The sequence below is a fragment of the Mus caroli genome, unplaced genomic scaffold, assembly GCF_978045245.1.
Source record: "Mus caroli unplaced genomic scaffold, Mus_caroli_1 scaffold_7, whole genome shotgun sequence".
Taxonomy (NCBI): domain Eukaryota; kingdom Metazoa; phylum Chordata; class Mammalia; order Rodentia; family Muridae; genus Mus; species Mus caroli.
This window is the reverse complement of record NW_028227262.1, coordinates 106,659,560-106,679,260: the sequence shown is the minus strand read 5'-3', so window position 1 is coordinate 106,679,260 and position 19,701 is coordinate 106,659,560. Positions and strand designations below refer to the sequence as shown.

The 19,701-nt window shown below is 38.6% G+C and overlaps 1 protein-coding gene across 1 annotated transcript; it reads left to right on the top strand.

Moving 5' to 3' along the window:
• The first annotated feature begins 7,843 nt into the window (after positions 1 to 7,843).
• On the top strand, positions 7,844 to 8,797 carry LOC110296968 (olfactory receptor-like protein OLF3). Its single transcript, XM_021165769.1, has one exon. The coding sequence runs from the start codon at positions 7,844 to 7,846 to the stop codon at positions 8,795 to 8,797; it is 954 nt and encodes a 317-aa protein (XP_021021428.1).
• The last annotated feature ends 10,904 nt before the right edge of the window (positions 8,798 to 19,701 follow it).

Sequence of the window (19,701 nt, the reverse complement as noted above, 5' to 3'; positions counted from 1 at the left end):
GTTTGGCCATGTGTAATGGACAACATGACGTAGTTCCTTCCCCTAAAACAAAACAGGTAGAGTGTGGACCTCCTTAAGGATGTTGATAGTTGTGGTGGGTGAAAGACTTGTGTGTATAATAGTGTACATATTTTCATATTTCTTTCTTTTTCTTTTTGGTTTTGTCTTGTTTTTTTCAAGACAGAGTTTCTCTGTGTAGCTCTGGCTCTCCTGGTACTCACTTTGTAGACCGGGCTGGCCTCAAACTCAGAAATCTACCTGCCTCTGCCTCCCAAGTGCTGGGATTAAAGGTGTGCACCACCCCTGCCCAGCTCACATTTCTCCTTCAAGAAGTTTTCTCTCTGCAAAGTTAATGACTCTATGATAATTGGAGACAGCACTAATCTGGGAGATGAGGGCATGTCTATGTCTCAGCAAAATGGTAGAATGCTGTGACTTTCAGGACAGCCTTTCAGGCTGTGGGAAAGAATACTGAAAACACCAGTTTGAAAATATATAATTTCTCAACCATGTAAAATATAGGGATGCAATACGAACTATAGAAGGAGCTTTACACATCTAAAGGAATGAGTGGTGATCACAAGGCAAGGTCCCACTCAGCTAAGTTTTTGTTTATGCTTACAAAGTAATGTTTTTTGCTTGCTGTTCTATTTCTAAGAATCAAGGAGCTAGGATCATTGGATGCTGATTCATGGTATAACCAAAAGTAACCTGGGGTAATGACTGAATTGATATGTAAAATAAAAAACTGGACTTTTGATCTGCAAGAGATCAGTTATCTAGAGAGATTTTAGAATAGCAAGAGAAAGCTATTATGAGCAGAGCAGAACACAGAGAACAATTGGAAAATGTGTCTTGAGCAGAACACAGAGAAAAAGAGCGGGGGGGGGGACAGGGGGGAAGCGGGAGGGGAGGGAGAGAGAAGAGAAGTCTTGAAAGCCATCTCAAGTCTTGGACCCATGATTTGACTTTGAGTTGTTTCTTTTGCCACTCCCAGTCATCCCTTCTCTCAGGAAACTGAACCTAGCTGAGGCTGGTTCTTTGCAATCTGTAAATATAACCCACCATATAAATATATGAAAAGAAAAAAAACCCTACATGATCTTCTATTATATGTCAAAATAGCCTTTGACAGAGGCTGGAGTGATAGCTCAGTGGTGAAGAGCATTGGCTGCAATTCCAAGCACCCACATGCCACCTGTCTGTTACTCCAGTTCCAGAGGATCTGGCACACAGATTCTCACACAGATATGCATGTAGGTAAAACACCAATGCACATAAATAAAAATTTAAAAAGCCTTTGACAAAATCCAATACACTTTGTGATAAAAATCCCCAAAATATTAGGAATACAAGGGACATAATAAAGGGACATTATACTTCAATATAATGAAAGCAATTTACAGAGAGCCTATACCCAACATCAAATTTAGTGGAAAGAAACTCAAAACAATTCCACTAAAGGTCGGGATTAAGATGAGGTTGTCCATTTTCTCCGTATCTATTCAATATAATTCTTGAAGTTTTAGCTAGAGAAATATGATAATTAAAGGACATCAAGGGAATATAAATTGAAAACTAAGAAGTCAACGTATTGTTATTTTTAAGTGATAAAATACATATAGATGATAGCATACACAAATTCCATCAGGGAACTCCTACACCTAATAAGTACTTAGAGCAAAATGGCTTGACATAAGATTATCTAAAAGAGAAAAATATCAATAGTCCTTCTGTATACAAATGACAACCAGATTGAGGAAAATATCAGGGAAACAACACTCTTCACAATAGCCTTAAATAATATAAAATATCTTGGGGTAACTCTAACCAAGCAAATAGTAAACTTGTATGATTAAAAACTTCAAGTCTGTGAAGAAAGAAATTGAAAAAAGATGTGAGAAGATAGAAAGATTTTCCATGCTCCTGGATCAGTAGGATTAACATAGTTAATATATCTATCCTCAAAAGCAATCTACGGGTATTTGTGCAGTGTTGGCACCAAGAAATACTAAATGCCATTTAAAGGTGCTTAGAAAGCAATATGAACAGAAGCATCAGAGGGCATCTGCAGACCCACATGTGATGACTGTGTAGCACCACTTGAGTGAGAGTTTCTGCTGTTTGGTGAATTTCTATGGGTCATATTTCTCATGTTTGATCAGTTTGATGTATCTTTTATACTGTGGGCCAGATCTGAGGAAGATGTGCTAGGCAAAACGTGATGTGGATCTTATTTTCACAAATTCTATTGTTATTTGGAATAAAAAGACCTTCTGTAGAGATGTGGTGACTCGATGGGAATACGAGCCTAAGTGAATTCAACAGCCTGAATTCATGACCTTAAAACACCAACTGCTAATAGAAAATGTAACCAATTTGCCACCTTTAGCATAGAAATATGTGTAACTGGACATCACGTCCTGATTTATTTTAATGTTCTGAATAAAAAAGAGGGTAGAAAAATGTGATTCCAGAGGAGGAGTGCTGTCCTCTAAAAGGCCTTTTAGTACAGAGAAATGGGGAGCATTGCATGTTACATGGCTTAGAGATGACATCAGAAGACAAACGCAGAGCAAGGGAAGCAGGAACATCTAAAGTTAAACTTCACCTATTCCATCTAAACAAATGCCAATCTGGTTTCTATATCAATTTGTATGGCTGTGAGAATTAATTCCTTACTTTTCTTTTTTTTTCATTTAGATTACAGATACTTTCAACTATATAAAGATGATATAAAGGGGTAGAAAGTGTGTGTGTGTGTGAATGAAAAACTGTATGTGAAATGGTGGGTGAGTATATAAGACTGAATTAGTGAAAGGTCAATATTTGACTTGTTATAGTTCAAAACTAATATTAAAATATTATGAGAAAAATACGAGTTTCTATAAATAAATTTACTTCATTAACAACAGGTTTACTGAATAATGCTTAATTTTTATAATTATATGTATTACTGCATGAAGAAGTTTGTCTAAAGGATCTTGGATGCTTTTGGTTTTTGGTCTTTGTTTCTTTGTCACAGAACATACACTTAATTCTTGATAAATTACTGCAGTGAGTAATTATTAGATAATTCTCAAAGGCACATAAAGGTAATTTTCACCAGGGCCAAACATAGGTAATTATTTCTCATTCAATTACCTGACAAATAAAATGTGTGTTGTCCATGTAGTTATGATTGTGGGGCCACTCACTGGAGTATGGTCTACCCACCAGGGCCACATCTTAAAGAAAACTGACTCTACCTCCCCTAATGACCATTAGCTGTAATGCTGGAATGTTGATTGGTATGATCTTGTACAGGACTTATGGAAGTATGGCTACTGTAAATTTATGAGTTCATTTGTCTTGTCCCAGTCCTCCTAACCTCTGGACATTATAACCTCTCTTCCCCATCATCTGTGATGTTTCCTGAGCCTTGGGAATAGGGCTATAATAGTGAAATCAGAGGGGATAATAATAGAATGTTTCAAAAGTCCTTCTTCCCCTTCTCTTTGTCCTGAATTCTTTATTTTCTTTTTTTCATGCCAGGGATTAAATCCAGGACCCCACATATGGTAAGTATATGCTTTTACTCCTAAGCTATGCCTCAGTTGCAAAGTTTTTCTTACTGTAGTATTTACTATGTTCTGTTCATTTGACCACAATAGCTATGCTGCCTTCCTATAATTTATAAACCAGTAGAAGAAAGTGAGGCACAGGTGTAGGTCATGTTTCAATCAATGAGCTTGTTTTAAACACATCAATATACCTTAAAGGGTATTTAACAGGATGTTAGTTGAGGTGTGGTGAATATGTGGATACTACAATGCAAATAATGCAAAATAGGATTTCATTATCTATCACAGGAGAATGGAGCATGCCTAGCAAACAGGTGAAGTTTCAGCAGTTGATCAAATACTGAACAGAGAACATGAAGTTCAGGTGTGTAGGAGAGAGAGCTCAGTAAAACAGACATGAACACCATGTTCACTGTTCAATACCATTGTGTTGTTAACATCAGCTATGGGATTATACTTGACTCGCAGGCTTTTTTTGTCTTGTTTATACAAATAAATAGAGCAAATATTTTTTCCATTTTTATGCTCATGAAAAATCATAAATTTAGGGAATACAATAGAACCTACAGACTGTTTGTGGCTGCAAAGATCAAGCTCTGGCTTCCTGACCAGAGTGAAATATCATGAAATCAGTATTCGGACCCTCACTTTATTCACAGTGAAATAAAGAAAGAAGGTGAGCACAAAGTAATGTGAAGGTGCTATTAACTGTAGCTGTGTTAAGACATCTAGGCAACATGTTCGTCCATTTATGTTTTTGAAATGCAGGTTTCACACACACACACACACACACATTTGAAAAGAATATTTATATACTAATTATTTATGAACTACAGTAAAATTAGAAACAAATTGGAAATATGGAAGATAAAGAATAAGTATCTAAATTATCATGAAGGTATTCAAGCACTAGAAACATATTTCAATAAAAATCCTTTGTGTACATTGTGTAGCAAGATAAAGCTAGTAAAATAAATTATAGCATATGAGAATATTATGAATTACATGGAGGTCGGTCAATGATCAACTTAATTCCAAAACCACTTAAACATTGTGTTAGCACATGAAAATTATGTCAATAAATTTGTCTTCTGAATGATTTATTTGGAATATAATACATATCATTTTGATTAGGTAAAGATTACATAAGAAATATGATCAAGGACTCATATACTTCATGAGACAGCCATGATAACATGTGAGGGATTAAAGAGATATGTTATATGTAGCAAAAGAGGGGAGTTTATTATTATTATTAGAAATAAAAAGCTTTAGAAGGAATCTAGTGTGTAGGGAGATGAATGCAGTCATTGGTGAGAGATTTAGGAAGTATTCATTAAACTGTTTGATCCTCTTTAGGGAAAAGTCTGGGACACTACCGTAGAACTAATTGAACTTGGGCTGCACAGATTAGATAATAAAGATTGTAAAATCAATGTTGCCCAAATAATAACAGAAGAGAAAAGAGTACAAGCTTTGAGCACACAATCTTGGGAAATGCACACTGCAACAGTACAAGAGAATTTAGAGAATCTACCCCAAAATAGAGAGGAAAATTAAAATGGAAGCTGAACACTAGAGGAGCACTAGGTAGAACTGCTTTGCTTAAGAATAAAGGAAGACTAAACATAGAACAAAAGTCTATGGACTTAATGATTGCAGGTTATCATAAGCTTTGAATTTTTGTAAGTTAATGAGTAGAACTTTCCACAGCTTAGAAGAAAAGTAGTAGGAAGTGAATCTGGAAATTGGAAGCCAGTCATGAGCTGCAGATAATTCTAGAATATGTATATAATAAACAACAACATAGATTTGCATATGCATATTTTCTATAATGAGAGGGAAATGCGAAGGTAATCCCTACTCCAGAACAAAGAAATCTAAGGTCAATAAGGAGAAAGAAAAAAAAAAGGGGGGGGGTCCCAAAAGAGGTATAGAGCAGGAAATTAAAATGAGTTATTGTAGCTAAGAACTGGCACCTCTGGAGTCAAGGAACTTGGTAAATGCATGCTCATCTCCCAACCTTAATTTCACCAGTGACTCGTTCAGCCACGCAGACTCTGTGTATATTCACTCCAGGAGCTCAAGGACCCTCCTCCAGGCCTTAGAGAGAAGTTACAAGGGTGCAAAGCATGTGAGACTTATTAATAATGAGACCTGTCAGTAGTGGAGCTGGAGGTGTGCAAGAGATGCACATGAGTCAAACACTTGCCTGGTCTTCTGGTAATAGGCCAGTGCAATGGGTACCAATCACTAGCCAGTGTTCCATTCTGGTTCTGTGTCTTTCCCTCCACTTGCTTGGCAGTTTGAGATGGGAAGGGTGATATCTTCCTTCAAATGTCAGTTTATGGCAGAGTAGTGCTAAGTAAATCTGTAAGATTAATGGAAAAGAGGACCCCATTCAAGCCAGATTTACTACATAGTCATCACTTACCTGCTAAAATATTTTTTTCTAATGAACTATTTTTTTTAAAAAGATTTTTAGAATTCAAATTCTAAATGGAATGTCTCTTTTAGAATGACAGTTGCTTTCACAGGCTGATTGTGATTTTGGAAAATCACCACGGTAAGTGCATGTGGGAGGATGAGGAGTGAGCAGCAAAGGAGGAACTGTCAGAAGTGGGTGGGGCCAGGTTGTGAGGAGGATATTTGTGAGGAGTTGAAGGCATGTTGTAGGGTAAACCATGTACAACACAGAGATTTCTGGTACTGGCTGCTCTCTTTTGTTCATTGTCTGGTAAGAGAGTTAAAGCAGTGGCACCGCCACCCTTCCAGCTCAGAGATCAAAATTTTACCAGCTTCTCTTTGTCTTCAGTTCCTCCCACCTCTGTGCTGATGAAGGAAATGTCAGTGAATAGGCAAGCATGCAGCAAGAATGAGCCAATTTAAAAAGTAAAATGAAACTTGGTTCTATTCAGCATTCATATTATACTATAGGAGGTTTACTGAAAAGGTTCTTAACCAACTAAAGCAAAATGGTGACCTCTCTCCAACTATACATGCACTAAAATTCATACTTTATTCTGGCCTGGGTGATGACAAATGGACTTTAAATATTTTTCTTTTATTTAGATCATCTAACCATCTCTATTCTTGATTTCATGAAAACTATATCCAAAGTATAGAGTCTTTAATAGTTATTAAGATATTTAGTTAGTTTATGTGTATAGATATTTTGTATACATGCATATATGGGCACCACAAGTCTGTCATGCCTAGTGCCTGCAGATGTCAGAAGGCACTGGATCTCTTTGAACAGGAATTATAGATGGTTATGGGCTACTATGTAGATGCTGAAAGACAAACCCTGATCCTTTACAAGGGCAACAAACAGTGTCCCATCTCTTGAACCCCCCCCAAAGGGTAGGTCCTTAATAACAACAAACTCAAAGGATGAAAAAGAAAAATCGACGACCTTCCCCAAGTTAACTAAAGGCTGAAGAGATCAAAGGGGCCACTTGTTCCACTGCTCCCAGTCCTTAAGGTCAAAACCAAATGTGAGCTCTCAGATGTATTGAAGTCTACTTCCTCAGATATTTGTGACTGAATTCATGGAAGGGATGGGAGGGAAAATGGTATTTGCTATTTCAACATAGTGGTCATGTTGCTACTAACACTCACACACACACACATATAAATATAAATATATATATATATATATATATATATATATATATATATATATATAAAACTATGTCAATTCCTCAATTCATGACTTAAAGTTTCTATCCCATGTTAGCCACATTTGAGCTTATATATAGGTTTGTGCTATTAATAGTTTGTGTGTGTGTGTGTTTAGCATTAAACCAAAGTCATGCTCTTGAACAGTAAAACTCTTTATATCTTGGATATCTAATGCTTTCTGCAGTCCTTACTTCTTCCAAATCTTCCTTGTATAATAGACTAATGAATTTCACTCATGCACTTAACCAGTCCAGTTACATTCTTTTCTGCTTATCATTTTATCGGCTAATATCATGGACCATTCTCTACTCATTATAGAACTGAAGATGGGTTATTGAAGTGGTAAGGTTGTAAGCATGGTAGTAGCATATAATCTTCAGGCTTTAGCTGATCCCTCTGATACCAAATCATATCCACATGAAGGCCTTCATCTGTCCTAAGGCACAGTAAACACAAAACACACTGGGATCAGGTCCATCATGATTCAAAGTGCCTGATTGGCAGATGAGAAGGTTACATAGATGAATCAAAAGTATTATTTTTGTGCTTCTTGATGAACAACTCTTTCACTTTCAGTGTAAATTAACATTTTTTCGATGGGAACAGACAACCAGACATGGATGCATGAATTTATCCTCCTTGGCCTGTCCAGTGACTGGAATACTGAAGTCTCTCTCTTTATCCTGTTCTTGCTGATGTACCTGGTGACAGTATTGGGGAACTTCCTCATCATTGTTCTGATCAGACTGGACAGCAGACTCCACACTCCCATGTATTTCTTTCTCACCAACCTGTCCCTGGTGGATGTGTCTTATGCCACAAGCATAGTCCCCCAGCTGCTGGCTCATTTTCTTGCCACACACAAGGCAATCCCATTTCTGAGCTGTGCAGCCCAGTTATTTTTCTCTCTGGGCTTAGGAGGGATTGAGTTTGTCCTATTAGCAATGATGGCCTATGACCGTTATGTGGCAGTGTGCAATCCACTGAGATACTCCGCCATAATGCATACAGGACTTTGCAGTAGGATGGCTATTGTTTCTTGGGTTGGTGGTTCCATCAACTCAGTCATGCAGACTGCTATCACCTTCCAACTGCCCATGTGCACGAACATGTACATAGACCATATATCCTGTGAGCTTCTTGCTGTGGTGAGGCTGGCTTGTGTGGACACCTCTGCCAATGAAGTTGCTATCATGGTATCCAGCATCATTCTCCTGATGACTCCATTCTGCCTGGTCCTCCTATCCTACATCCAGATCATCTCCACCATCCTCAAAATCCAGTCCAAAGAGGGAAGAAAGAAAGCGTTTCACACCTGTGCCTCCCACCTCACTGTGGTTGCCCTGTGCTATGGCATGGCCATTTTCACGTATATACAGCCCCACTCCAGCCCCTCTGTCCTACAGGAAAAGTTGATTTCTCTATTCTATGCGATTTTGACACCCATGTTGAACCCCATGATTTACAGTCTAAGAAATAAGGAAGTGAAGGGGGCTTGGCAGAAATTACTGGGAAAATTCTCTGAGTTCACATCAAAACTGAAAACCTGAGGAATCTTGAACACCACTGAAGAAAAAGGCTTTGCTCCTGTGTTCTGCACCCAACTCAGATGTGACAGTCATTTCCATGGAGATAAAGGTGGGGCTGACACGTCATGACTGGTGATGTGACTGGTGATGTTATGCAGGTGGCTGAGTGACTGTGCTAGGGTATGGGTGTGGGTCTATTTTATGTCACAGCTGAGTGTACACAGCTGAGTGTCACAGCTGAGTGTACACTGGAGCTAACCTGCACTGTCACTGAGATCACACTATTACTCAATCTTGATTTATACAGCATGACAACTTGAAAAAAAACACTAACCTTTCAATTTTTTTTTTTTGCATTGCTTAATATCATAAACCTCTTCTTGACTTTTACATTGTCCACAAAGTATTCTATACAAGTATGTACGTCAATATCTTTCAGAAAAGTTTATTGTGTTTCCAGGAGGCTGGAAATGCATCTTTAAGTCTGTAGACTCAAATAATGCATACTCTGTGTAATCAGAGGCAGCTACCAAGTGAGTCAACATTTGGAAGAAACTGTTGTTAAAGCCTTTAAGATGTATAACTACCTACATGTAGCACCAATGGCTTTCTGTTAATATCAACAACTGCAGAAAGAACATGAGGCTCTTACTTTATCTTTAAAGGGATCAACCAAAGGTTTTCATATACTCAGTTACTAGACAGTTAAAACCTTTAACTTTCAGGTACTAATAGACAGCTTTCAACCAATTTCATTGCATATATATGGTGTCTATGTAAAATATGGAATAGGACTAATTACTAAAAACTTTACAAGTGCTTTCTCTAAATTGTAGAAGCAAGATAAATCCCAATATTATGACACATGATGTATAAGAACTCAATGACAATGTCTGTAAAAGGGAAGCTGTTTCTGCTAGAGGCAAACAGTGGTATTACCTATGTAATACCTACATTTCATTCTCACAGAGGAAGACACAGGAAGAGGCTGTATATTCCCAGCTGTGACTGTTCTTTTGGACACGTTTGTAAAATTTTTACATTCCATGGCATGTTTATCCTTAAGCATTGCCCCCCCACCCCAATTTGTCTAAAGTCTTTATGTGAAAATGGTTTTTCAGCTTTTATAACTTAGGAAACAGAAATAGTGAGGGCACTGGTTATGTATACAGTAACAGACTAGCACAGTCACACATTCTGTTAGAATTACATATTTTTTATTTTGTTTTATATGGCTTTTAAGACTTTTTTATGGATTAAACCTTATGTAAATTAAGATATTTCTTGAAATAACAGTTCTCTCATGTGTGGGAAAGACATTCTCAGTAGAAGGTGGAAAAGTGTTGTTGCTTCAGTGAGAAGGTGAAACAGTGTTTTAATAAAGTCACTACATATAACTTTTCAAAAAGTTGGGCACTGAAAGGTGCTGGGTGTATTTAATCTCAGGCCCACCCTGAGAAGTGGGATATGGTTTTATGCATCCATTTTCCACCATGAGAATAAACTGTTTGGAACCATGGACTATCTTTTTTTACCAAGATCCACAGCGGGGAGCCATGAAGGAGGCCTTTGCCTACAGAGCTGCAGACTAATCTTCCATAGAAGGCCTCTCTGCACTCATACCCACAACTGCCACCAAACCTGCATTTGCCAAACTAAAGACAATCACACCCTGCTGGAACAAGCCAGATCTCTCTTTCTTGCTCCCCACCATATAGCCCCATAGCCTGGAGCTCTACAATGTCCCCAGCCTTAGCTCCCCACTCCATTCTCTGCTCTTCTGAGACTCCCAGCTGTGTCTGAGAATCCCACAGCCCAGCCTCATCACAGGTCCAGGGACTCCCCTAACCAGCTCCAGCTTTCCCACACCTGAGACTGTGCTTTTCCACCCCTGAGGTTGTGTCTCAGCTCTTCTCTATAGCCCAGAACCCATACCAGCAGTGATGTGGGATAAGCACATTCAAACTTCCCTCGACCTACTTTCTGAATCAGCCATGCCCTGTGGCAGAGCAGACTTAGTCCGGCAACACTATAGGAAGATACTTTCAAATAAAACTTTTTCTAATAATTATTAACCATAAACGGTCACTTGAGGTTTTTTTTTAAAGCACAATTTCATAAAAATTACTGTTCAAATAAAAATCTCCATAAGACAAATGTAGAGCAATAGCATACCAAGTCTCTGAAAATCCTTTAAACTATATTATTATTATATCTCCCAATTTCCTTTTCTTAGCACTGGAATTACTTTTTCAATAGCACTATCCTGTTCATCTCAGTTGAGCTTTCTGTGCAGTTAGGATATTTTAATGACATACTGACGGAATACATTTTTTTCCTGCCCTTCAGACTCTATATCACCTGTTATACTTAGAAGCTTTATTGGGCTCTGAAGGATTATAGTAGACCTGAGCATAGCAATCATGTTTCTGGCAGGCCTTGCCCTTCCCCCATTTCCTCTTACTTGCTAAACTGTTAGATTACATTCGTAAAGCTAGTCACTAAGGTCTATTCCCTTACTTGGCTACTCCTTTCCCATGAGGCTGACTACCAAGGTCCAGCTATAAAAGTATTGAAGTCCAGAAATCAAAAGCCTCCTTTTGGTTATCCTAATTAACATGGTAAATCAAAAGAAACCAACTCATCCTAACACAAGCTTTCTCTTTTTCTCTTTATAAACTGCCATTTTTCTATGGGCAATGTCTGTCTCTTCTCTATCCAGAGACAGTCATTTATTCTTCCAAGGAAAATATCCCTTCTTCCCTCTCTTGTTACATTTCCCTTCTCCCTTGCTCTGTATCTCTTGCCTTTGTCTCTTACATCTTATCCTTTGTCCCTCCGGGACTTCAAGGAAATGAGAATAGGAGAGCCACATGTACAGGAATGCTAAGGTTGAGGTCTGTCACCACCTGCTACCTGGAAGTTCAGCATGTTTATTAGGTATGACACAGGGGTGGGGATAAGCTATTTTCTAGAGAAGGTATCTGCAGGTAAACATCAGAGGGAGGAAGCTGTAGTTGTCGGTTTGCATATAGTGGTTAACTGTCCATAAATACTCATACTCCAATGCCAAGGACAGTTTTGCCATTTATTTTGAGCCTGACTCATGGGGGAAAATGGCTTTGCTGATTGATATGAGTCCAAGGCCTTGGTCTCCTTGACATGACTATGTACTTGTCAATAGTGTGAATTCACTCACAATTTCACTCACACAAAACTTCCTCCACTCCCTCCAAAGTAGAACCTCATGGATGGTAACAATCTTTCTACAAGAGACACACAGTGCTATTTTTTTTCTCTGCACGCTACAATAGTTGTCAATATTTCCTCAGAAAGGAATTAGATTTTGTGTGCATGTTTTGTATATGTTGGGCCTTTTGCTGGTTTAATCTTATTCATGCAGTTACAGTGGCTGTGAGTATATATGTACAACATCTCAATTATAGCAAGTAGTCAATGTTTCCCAGAATTTATCCACCATCTTTGACTCTTGCCATCTTTCTTGTTCCTTTTTTGAGAAGACTTCTCAGCCCTGGGGTGGGGATTAATATAGGTGACCTATTTAGGCCACAGCAATGCACCATATTCTATTCTCTGCACTTTGACCAGTTGTGAGTTTCTGTGTTGATAGTCATCTACTGCAGATATAGGTTTCTTCAGTAAAGATGGAGAACTAAAATTTTGGCTTGTAAACATAAATAGTATGCAGTTTAAATCTATATTCATTCTTCTGAATAAGTATAGTAAGCTCTCCCCTAGGGCCTATGAGTTTCCCAGTCATGAGCTATTGACCCAGTTAACAGTTTCAGGCATGAATTATATCATGTGGAATGTGTCTTAACATCTGATTGGAAAATGGTTAGTTATTCCTAAAACATTTGTGTCACTATTACACCATTGTATCCAATGGATTTCTAACACAAATTAGTAGCTATTAACATAATGGACTAAATAATGTTTTCTAATTAGGGCTAATGTGTGGGTTGCATATTATTCAAAGAAGACCTAATACCAATACTCTTCAAACTATTCTACAAAATAGAAACAGAAGGAACACTACCCAATTCATTTTATGAAGCCACAATTACTCTGATTCCTAAACCACAAAAAGATCCAAAAAAGAAAGAGAACCTCAGATCAATTTCCCTTATGAATATTGATGCAAAAATACTCAATAAAATTCTCAAAACCCAAGTTCAAGAGCGCATTAAAAGGAACATCTATCATGATCAAGTAGGTGTCATACCAGGGTGCAGGGATAGTTCAATATACACAATTCCATCAATGTAGTCCACTACATAAACAAGCTCAAAGAAAAAAACCACATGATCATTCCATTAAATGCTGAGAAAGCATTTGACAAAATCCAACACCCCTTCATGATAAAAGTCTTGGAAAGGTGAGGAATTCTAGGCCCATACCTCGACATAGTAAAAGCAATATATAGCGAACCAGTAGGCAACATCAAATTAAATGGATAGAAACTTGAAGTAATCCCACTAAAATCAGGGACTAGACAAGGCTGCCCACTCTCTCCCTACCTATTCAAAATAGTAATCAAAGTCTTAGCCAGAGCAATTAGGCAACAAAAGGAAGTAAAAAGGATAAAAATTGGAAAGGAAGAAGTCAAAATATCACTATTTGCAGATGATATGATCATATACATAAGTGACACCAAAAATTCCACCAGAGAATTCATAAACCTGATAAAAAGTTCAGCAAAGTTGTTGGATATAAAATTAAACAAATCAGTGGCATGACTCTACACAAAGGATAAACAGGCTGAGAAAGAAATTAGGGAAACAACACCCTTCACAATAGCCACAAATAGTATAAAATACATTAATGTGACTTTAACTAACAAGTGAAAGATCTGTATGATAAGAACTTCAAGTCTCTGAAGAAAGAAATTGAGGATCTTAAAAGATGGAAAGATCTCCCATGCTCATTGATTAATAGGATTAATATAGTAAAAATGGCCGTCTTGTGGAAAGCAATCTACAGATTCAATGCAATCTCCAGCAAAATTCCAGCACAATTCTTCATAGAGTTAGAAAGAGCAATTTGCAAATTCATCCGGAATAACAAAAAACCCAGAATAGCAAAAACTATTCTCAACAGTAAAAGAAATTCTGGTGCAGCCATCTTGGTTCCTGGATCCCTCCGAGACTAGTCTGTGCAGGTGAGAGTGTGGACTACAGAAGCTAACAGCTTCTGTGGCAGGCCAAAACAACACAGCTTCTGGGACATGTCCTGTTTTGGGCCTTCATCTTCGGCCAGGAGGGAGGTCCAAACACCAGATATCTGTGCACTTTCCCTGTAAGAGGAGAGCTTGCCTGCAGAGAGTGCTCCGACCACTGAAACTCAGAGGAGAGAGCTTGTCTCCCAGGTCTGTTGATAGAGGCTAACAGACTCACAAGAGGAACAATCTTTAACCAGAGACAACTATAACAACTAACTCCAGAGATTAACAGATGGCAAAAGGTAAACGTAAGAATCTTACTAACAAATAACAAGACCACTCAGCATCATCAGAACCCAGCACTCCCACCTCACCCAGTACAGGGCACCCCAACACACCCGAAAAGCTAGACCCGGATTTAAAACCATATCTCATGGTGATGGTAGAGGACATCAAGAAGGACTTTAATAACTCACTAAAAGAAATTCAGGAGAATACTGTTAAACAGGTAGAAGACCTGAAAGAGGAAGCACAAAAATCTCTTAAAGAATTGCAGGAAAACATGACCAAACAGGTGATGGAATTGAATAAAAAAAATCCAAGACCTAAAAAGGGAAGTAGACACAATAAAGAAAACCCAAAGTGAGGCAACACTGGAGATAGAAACCCTAGGAAAGATATCTGGAACCATAGATGCAAGCATCAACAACAGAATACAAGAGATGGAAGAGGGAATCTCAGGTGCAGAAGATTCCATAGAGAACATCGGTACAACAATCAAAGAAAATGGAAAATGCAAAAAGATCCTAACACAAAACATCCAGTTTCTAGACAGATACCAGGTAGCAAATTTAAATCAAGATCAGGTTAATGATATAAACAGTCCTATATCGCCTAGAGAAATAGAAGCAGTCATTAATAGCTTCCCAAACAAAAAAGCCCAGGACCAGATGGGTTTAGTGCAGAGTTCTATCAGACCTTCAAAGAAGATCTAATCCCAGTTCTTCACAAACTATTCTACAAAATAGAAACAGAAGGTACTCTAACCAACTCATTCTATGAAGCCACAATTACTCTGATACCTAAACCACAAAAAGACCCAACAAAGATAGAGAATTTCAGAACAATTTCCCTTATGAATATCGATGCAAAAATCCTCAATAAAGTTCTCGCTAACCAAATCCAAGAACACATCAAAACAATCATCCATCCTGACCAAGTAGGTTTCATCCCAGGGATGCAGTGATGGTTCAATATACGGAAATCCATCAATGTAATCCAGTATGTAAACAAACTCAAAGACCAAATCCACATGATCATCTCCTTAGATGCGGAGAAAGCATTTGACAAAATCCAATACCCATTCATGATAAAAGTCTTGGAAAGATCAGGAATTCAAGGCCCATACCTCAACATGATAAAAGTAATCTACAGCCAACATCGAAGTAAATGGTGAGAAGCTTGAAGCAATCCCACTAAAATCAGGGACTATACAAGGCTACCCACTTTCTCCCTATCTATGCAACATTATACTAGAAGTCCTAGCCAGAGCAATTCGACATCAAAAGGAGATCACGGGGATACAATGGAAAGAAAGAGGTCAAAATATCACTTTTTGCAGATGATATGATAGTATATATAAGTGACCCTCAAAATTCCACCACAGAGCTCCTAAACCTGATAATCAGCTTCAGTGAAATAGCTGGATAGAAAATTAAGTCAAACAAGTCAATGTCCTTTCTGTACACAAAGGATAATCAGGCTGAGAAAGAAATTAGGGAAACAACACCTTTCTCAATAGTCACAAATAATATAAAATACCTTGGCATGACTCTAACTAAGGAAGTAGAAGATCTGTATGATAAGAACTTCAAGTTTCTGAAGCAAGAAATTGAAGAAGATCTCAGAAGATGCAAAGATCTCCCATGCTCATGGATTGGCAGGATCAACATTGTAAAAATGGCTATCTTGCCAAAAGCAATCTACAGATTCAATGCAATCAATCCACATCAAAATTCCAACTCAATTCTTCAACGAACTAGAAAGGGCAATCTGCAAATTCATCTGGAATAACAAAAAAACCAAGCATAGGGAAAACTCTTCTCTTAGGATAAAAGAACCTCTGGTGGAATCACCATGCTTAACCTAAAGATTTACTACAGAGCAATTGTCATAAAAACTGCATCGTAATGGTATAGTGACAGACAAGTTGACCAATGGAATAGAATTGAAGACCCAGAAATGAACCCATACACCTATGGTCACTTGATCTCTGACAAGGGAGCTAAAACCATCCAGTGGAAAAAAGACAGCATTTTCAACAAAAGGTGCTGGCACAACTGGTGGTTATCACGTAGAAGAATGTGAATTGATCCATTCCTATCTCCTTGTACTAACGTCAAATCTAAGTTGAATAAGCAACTCCACATAATTCCAGAGACACTGAAACTTATAGAGGAGAAAGTAGGGGAAAGCCTCGAAGATATGGGTACCGGGGAAAAATTCCTGAATAGAACAGCAATGACTTGTGCAGTAAGATCGAGAATCGACAAATGGGACCTCATAAAATTGCAAAGTTTCTGCAAGGCAAAAGACACCATCAATAAGACAAAAAGACCACCAACAGATTGGGAAAGAATCTTTACCTATCCTAAATCAGAAAGGGGACTCATATCCAATATATATAAAGAACACAAGAAGGTGGACTCCAGAAAATCAAATAACCCCATTAAAAAATGGGGCTCAGAACTAAACCAAGAATTCTCACCTGAGGAATACTGTATGGCTTAGAAGCACCTGAAGAAATGTTCAACATCCTTAATCATCAGGGAAATGCAAATCAAAACAACCCTGAGATTCCACCTCACACCAGTCAGAATGGCTAAGGTCAAAAATTCAGGTGACAGCAGATGCTGGCGAGGATGTGGAGAAAGAGGAACACTCCTCCATTGTTGGTGGGATTGCAAGCTTGTACAACCACTCTGGAAATCAGTCTGGCGGTTTCTTACAAAATTGGACATAATACTACCAGAGGATCCAGCAATACCTCTCCTGGGCATATATCCAGAAGATGTTCCAACTGGTAAGAAGGACACATGCTCATAGCAAGGCCACTATGTTCATAGCAGCCTTATTTATAATAGCCAGAAGCTGGAAAGAACCCAGATGCCCCTCAACAGAGAAATGAATACAGAAAATGTGATACATTTACACAATGGAGTACTACTCAGCTATTAAAAAGAATGAATTTATGAAATTCCTAGGCAAATGGATGGACCTGGAGGGCATCATCCTGAGTGAGGTAACCCAATCCAAAGGGAACTCACACAATATGTACTCACTGATAAGTGGATATTAGCCCAGAAACTTAGAATACCCAAGATAGAAGATACAATTTTCTAAACATATGAAACTCAAGAAGAATGAAGACCAAAGTGTGGACACTTTGCCCCTTCTTAGAATTGGCAACAAAACACCCATGAAAGGAGTTACAGGGACAAAGTTTGGAGCTGAGATGAAAGGATGGACCATGTCGAGACAGTCATATCCGGGGATCCATCCCTCCCATAATCAGCTTCCAAACGCTGACACCATTGCATACACTAGCAAGATTTTGCCTAAAGGACCCAGATATAGCTGTCTCTTGTGAGACTATGCTGGGGCCTAACAAACACAGAAGTGGATGCTCACAGTCGGCTATTGGATGGATCACAGGGCTTCAATGGAAGAGCTAGAGAATGTACCCAAGGAGCTAAAGGATCTGCAATCCTATAGGTGGAACAACAATATGAACTAACCAGTACCCGCCCGGAGCTAATGTCTCTAACTGCATATGAATCAGAAGATGTCTTAGTAGGCCATCAGTGGAAAGGGAGGCGCATTGGCCATGCAAACTTTATATGCCTCAGTACAGGGGATCTCCAGGGCCAAGAAGTGGGAGTGGGTGGTTGGGGGAATGGGTGGGGGAGTGTGTGGGGGACTTTTGGTATAGCATTGGAAATATAAATGAAATAAATACCCAATAAAAAAAGAAAATATCATCCTGAGTGAGGTAACTGAGTCACAAAAGAACACACATGGTATGCACACACTGATAAGTGAATATTAGCCCAGAAGCTCAGTTTACCCAAGATACCATTCACACACCATATGAAGCTCACGAAGAATGAAGACCAAAGTGTGAATACTTCAGTCCTTCTTTGAAGGGGGAACAAAATACCTGTGGGAGGAGATACAGAGACAAAGTGTGAAGCCAAGACTGAAGGAAAGTCCATCCAGAGACTGCCCTACCTGGGGATTCATTACATATACAATTATCAAACCCAGACACTATTGTGGATGCCAACAAGTTCTTGTTGACAGGAGCCTGATATAGCTCTCTCCTGAGAGGCTCTGTCAGTACCTGACAAATACAGAGGTGGATGCTCTCAGCCAACCATTGGCCTGAGCACAAGGTCTCCAATGGAGGAGTTAGAGAAAGGACCCAAGGAGATGAAGAGGTTTGCAACCCCATAGGAGGAACAACAATATGAACCAATCAGTACCCCCAGAGCTCCCAGGGACTAAACCACCAACCAAAGTGTGCACATGGAGGGACTCATGGCTCCAGCTTCATATGTAGTAGAGTATGTCCTTGTTGGACATCAGTGGGAGGAGAGGCTCTTGGTCCTGTGAAGGCTTGATGTCCCAGTGTAGGGGAATGCCAGGACACAGAAGCAGGAGTGGGTGGGTTGGTGAGCAGGGGGGACGGGGATGGGCTAGGTGGTTTTTGAAAGGGAAACGAAGAAAGGGAATAACATTTAATATGTAAATAAAGAAAATAATAAAAATTAATTTTACTAATATATTTCACTTTTATATAATATTAATATAACAGTAATATGTTATTCTATTAATGTAGTAGTGTATTAATTACTACAATGTTGATATTTTAATAAATATCAATGTTGATATAGTTAATAAATAATATATCTATTAATAACTGATAAAATATATAGTAAGTAAGCTTATAACTATTCCCAATAACTTTATTTTATTTTATTATTTTAAAATTTTTTTATTAGATATTTTCTTCATTTACATTTCAAATGCTATCCCAAAAGTCCCCTATACCCTCCCCCAGCCCTGCTCACCTACCCACTCACTCCCACGTCTTGGCCCTGGCGTTCCCCTGTAGTGGGGCATATAAAGTTTGCTAGACCAAGGGGCCTCTCTTTCCAATGATGGCTGACCAGGCCATCTTTTGCTACTTAAGCAGCTAGAGACACCAGCTCTGGGGGTACTGATAAGTTCATATTGTTGTTCCACCTATAGGGTTACAGACCCCTTCAGCTCTTGGGTATTTTCTCTAGCCCCTCCATTGCGGGCCCTGTGTTCCATCCAATAGCTGACTGTGAGCATCCACTTCTGTTTTTGCCAGGCACTGTCAAAGCCTCAAACGAGACAGCTATATCAGGGTCCTTTCAGCAAAATCTTGCTGGCGTATGCAGTAGTGTCTGTGTTTGGTGGCTGACTTTTTAAAATACCCATTGTATTCATATGTTTCTTAGTCACTTAAAGTTTTCTCCCCCTTTCCCATTCCCATTTACAGTTTTTAGTACCTCTGTCCTGTTATAATTGACAAAACTTGGGCTTAAAGTGTGGGTCGTTGTTATTATTATCTACCTATAGAATCTTATCTTCTGAGTCTTGAGTTGAGTAAACAGAGAGAGCATTATGATCAAAGAGAGAGTGGTTCTCTCTT

Excerpts from the sequence above, each read along its gene's own strand:
- LOC110296968 (XM_021165769.1), top strand. The coding sequence starts at position 7,844 with ATGGGAACAGACAACCAGACATGGATGCATGAATTTATCCTCCTTGGC.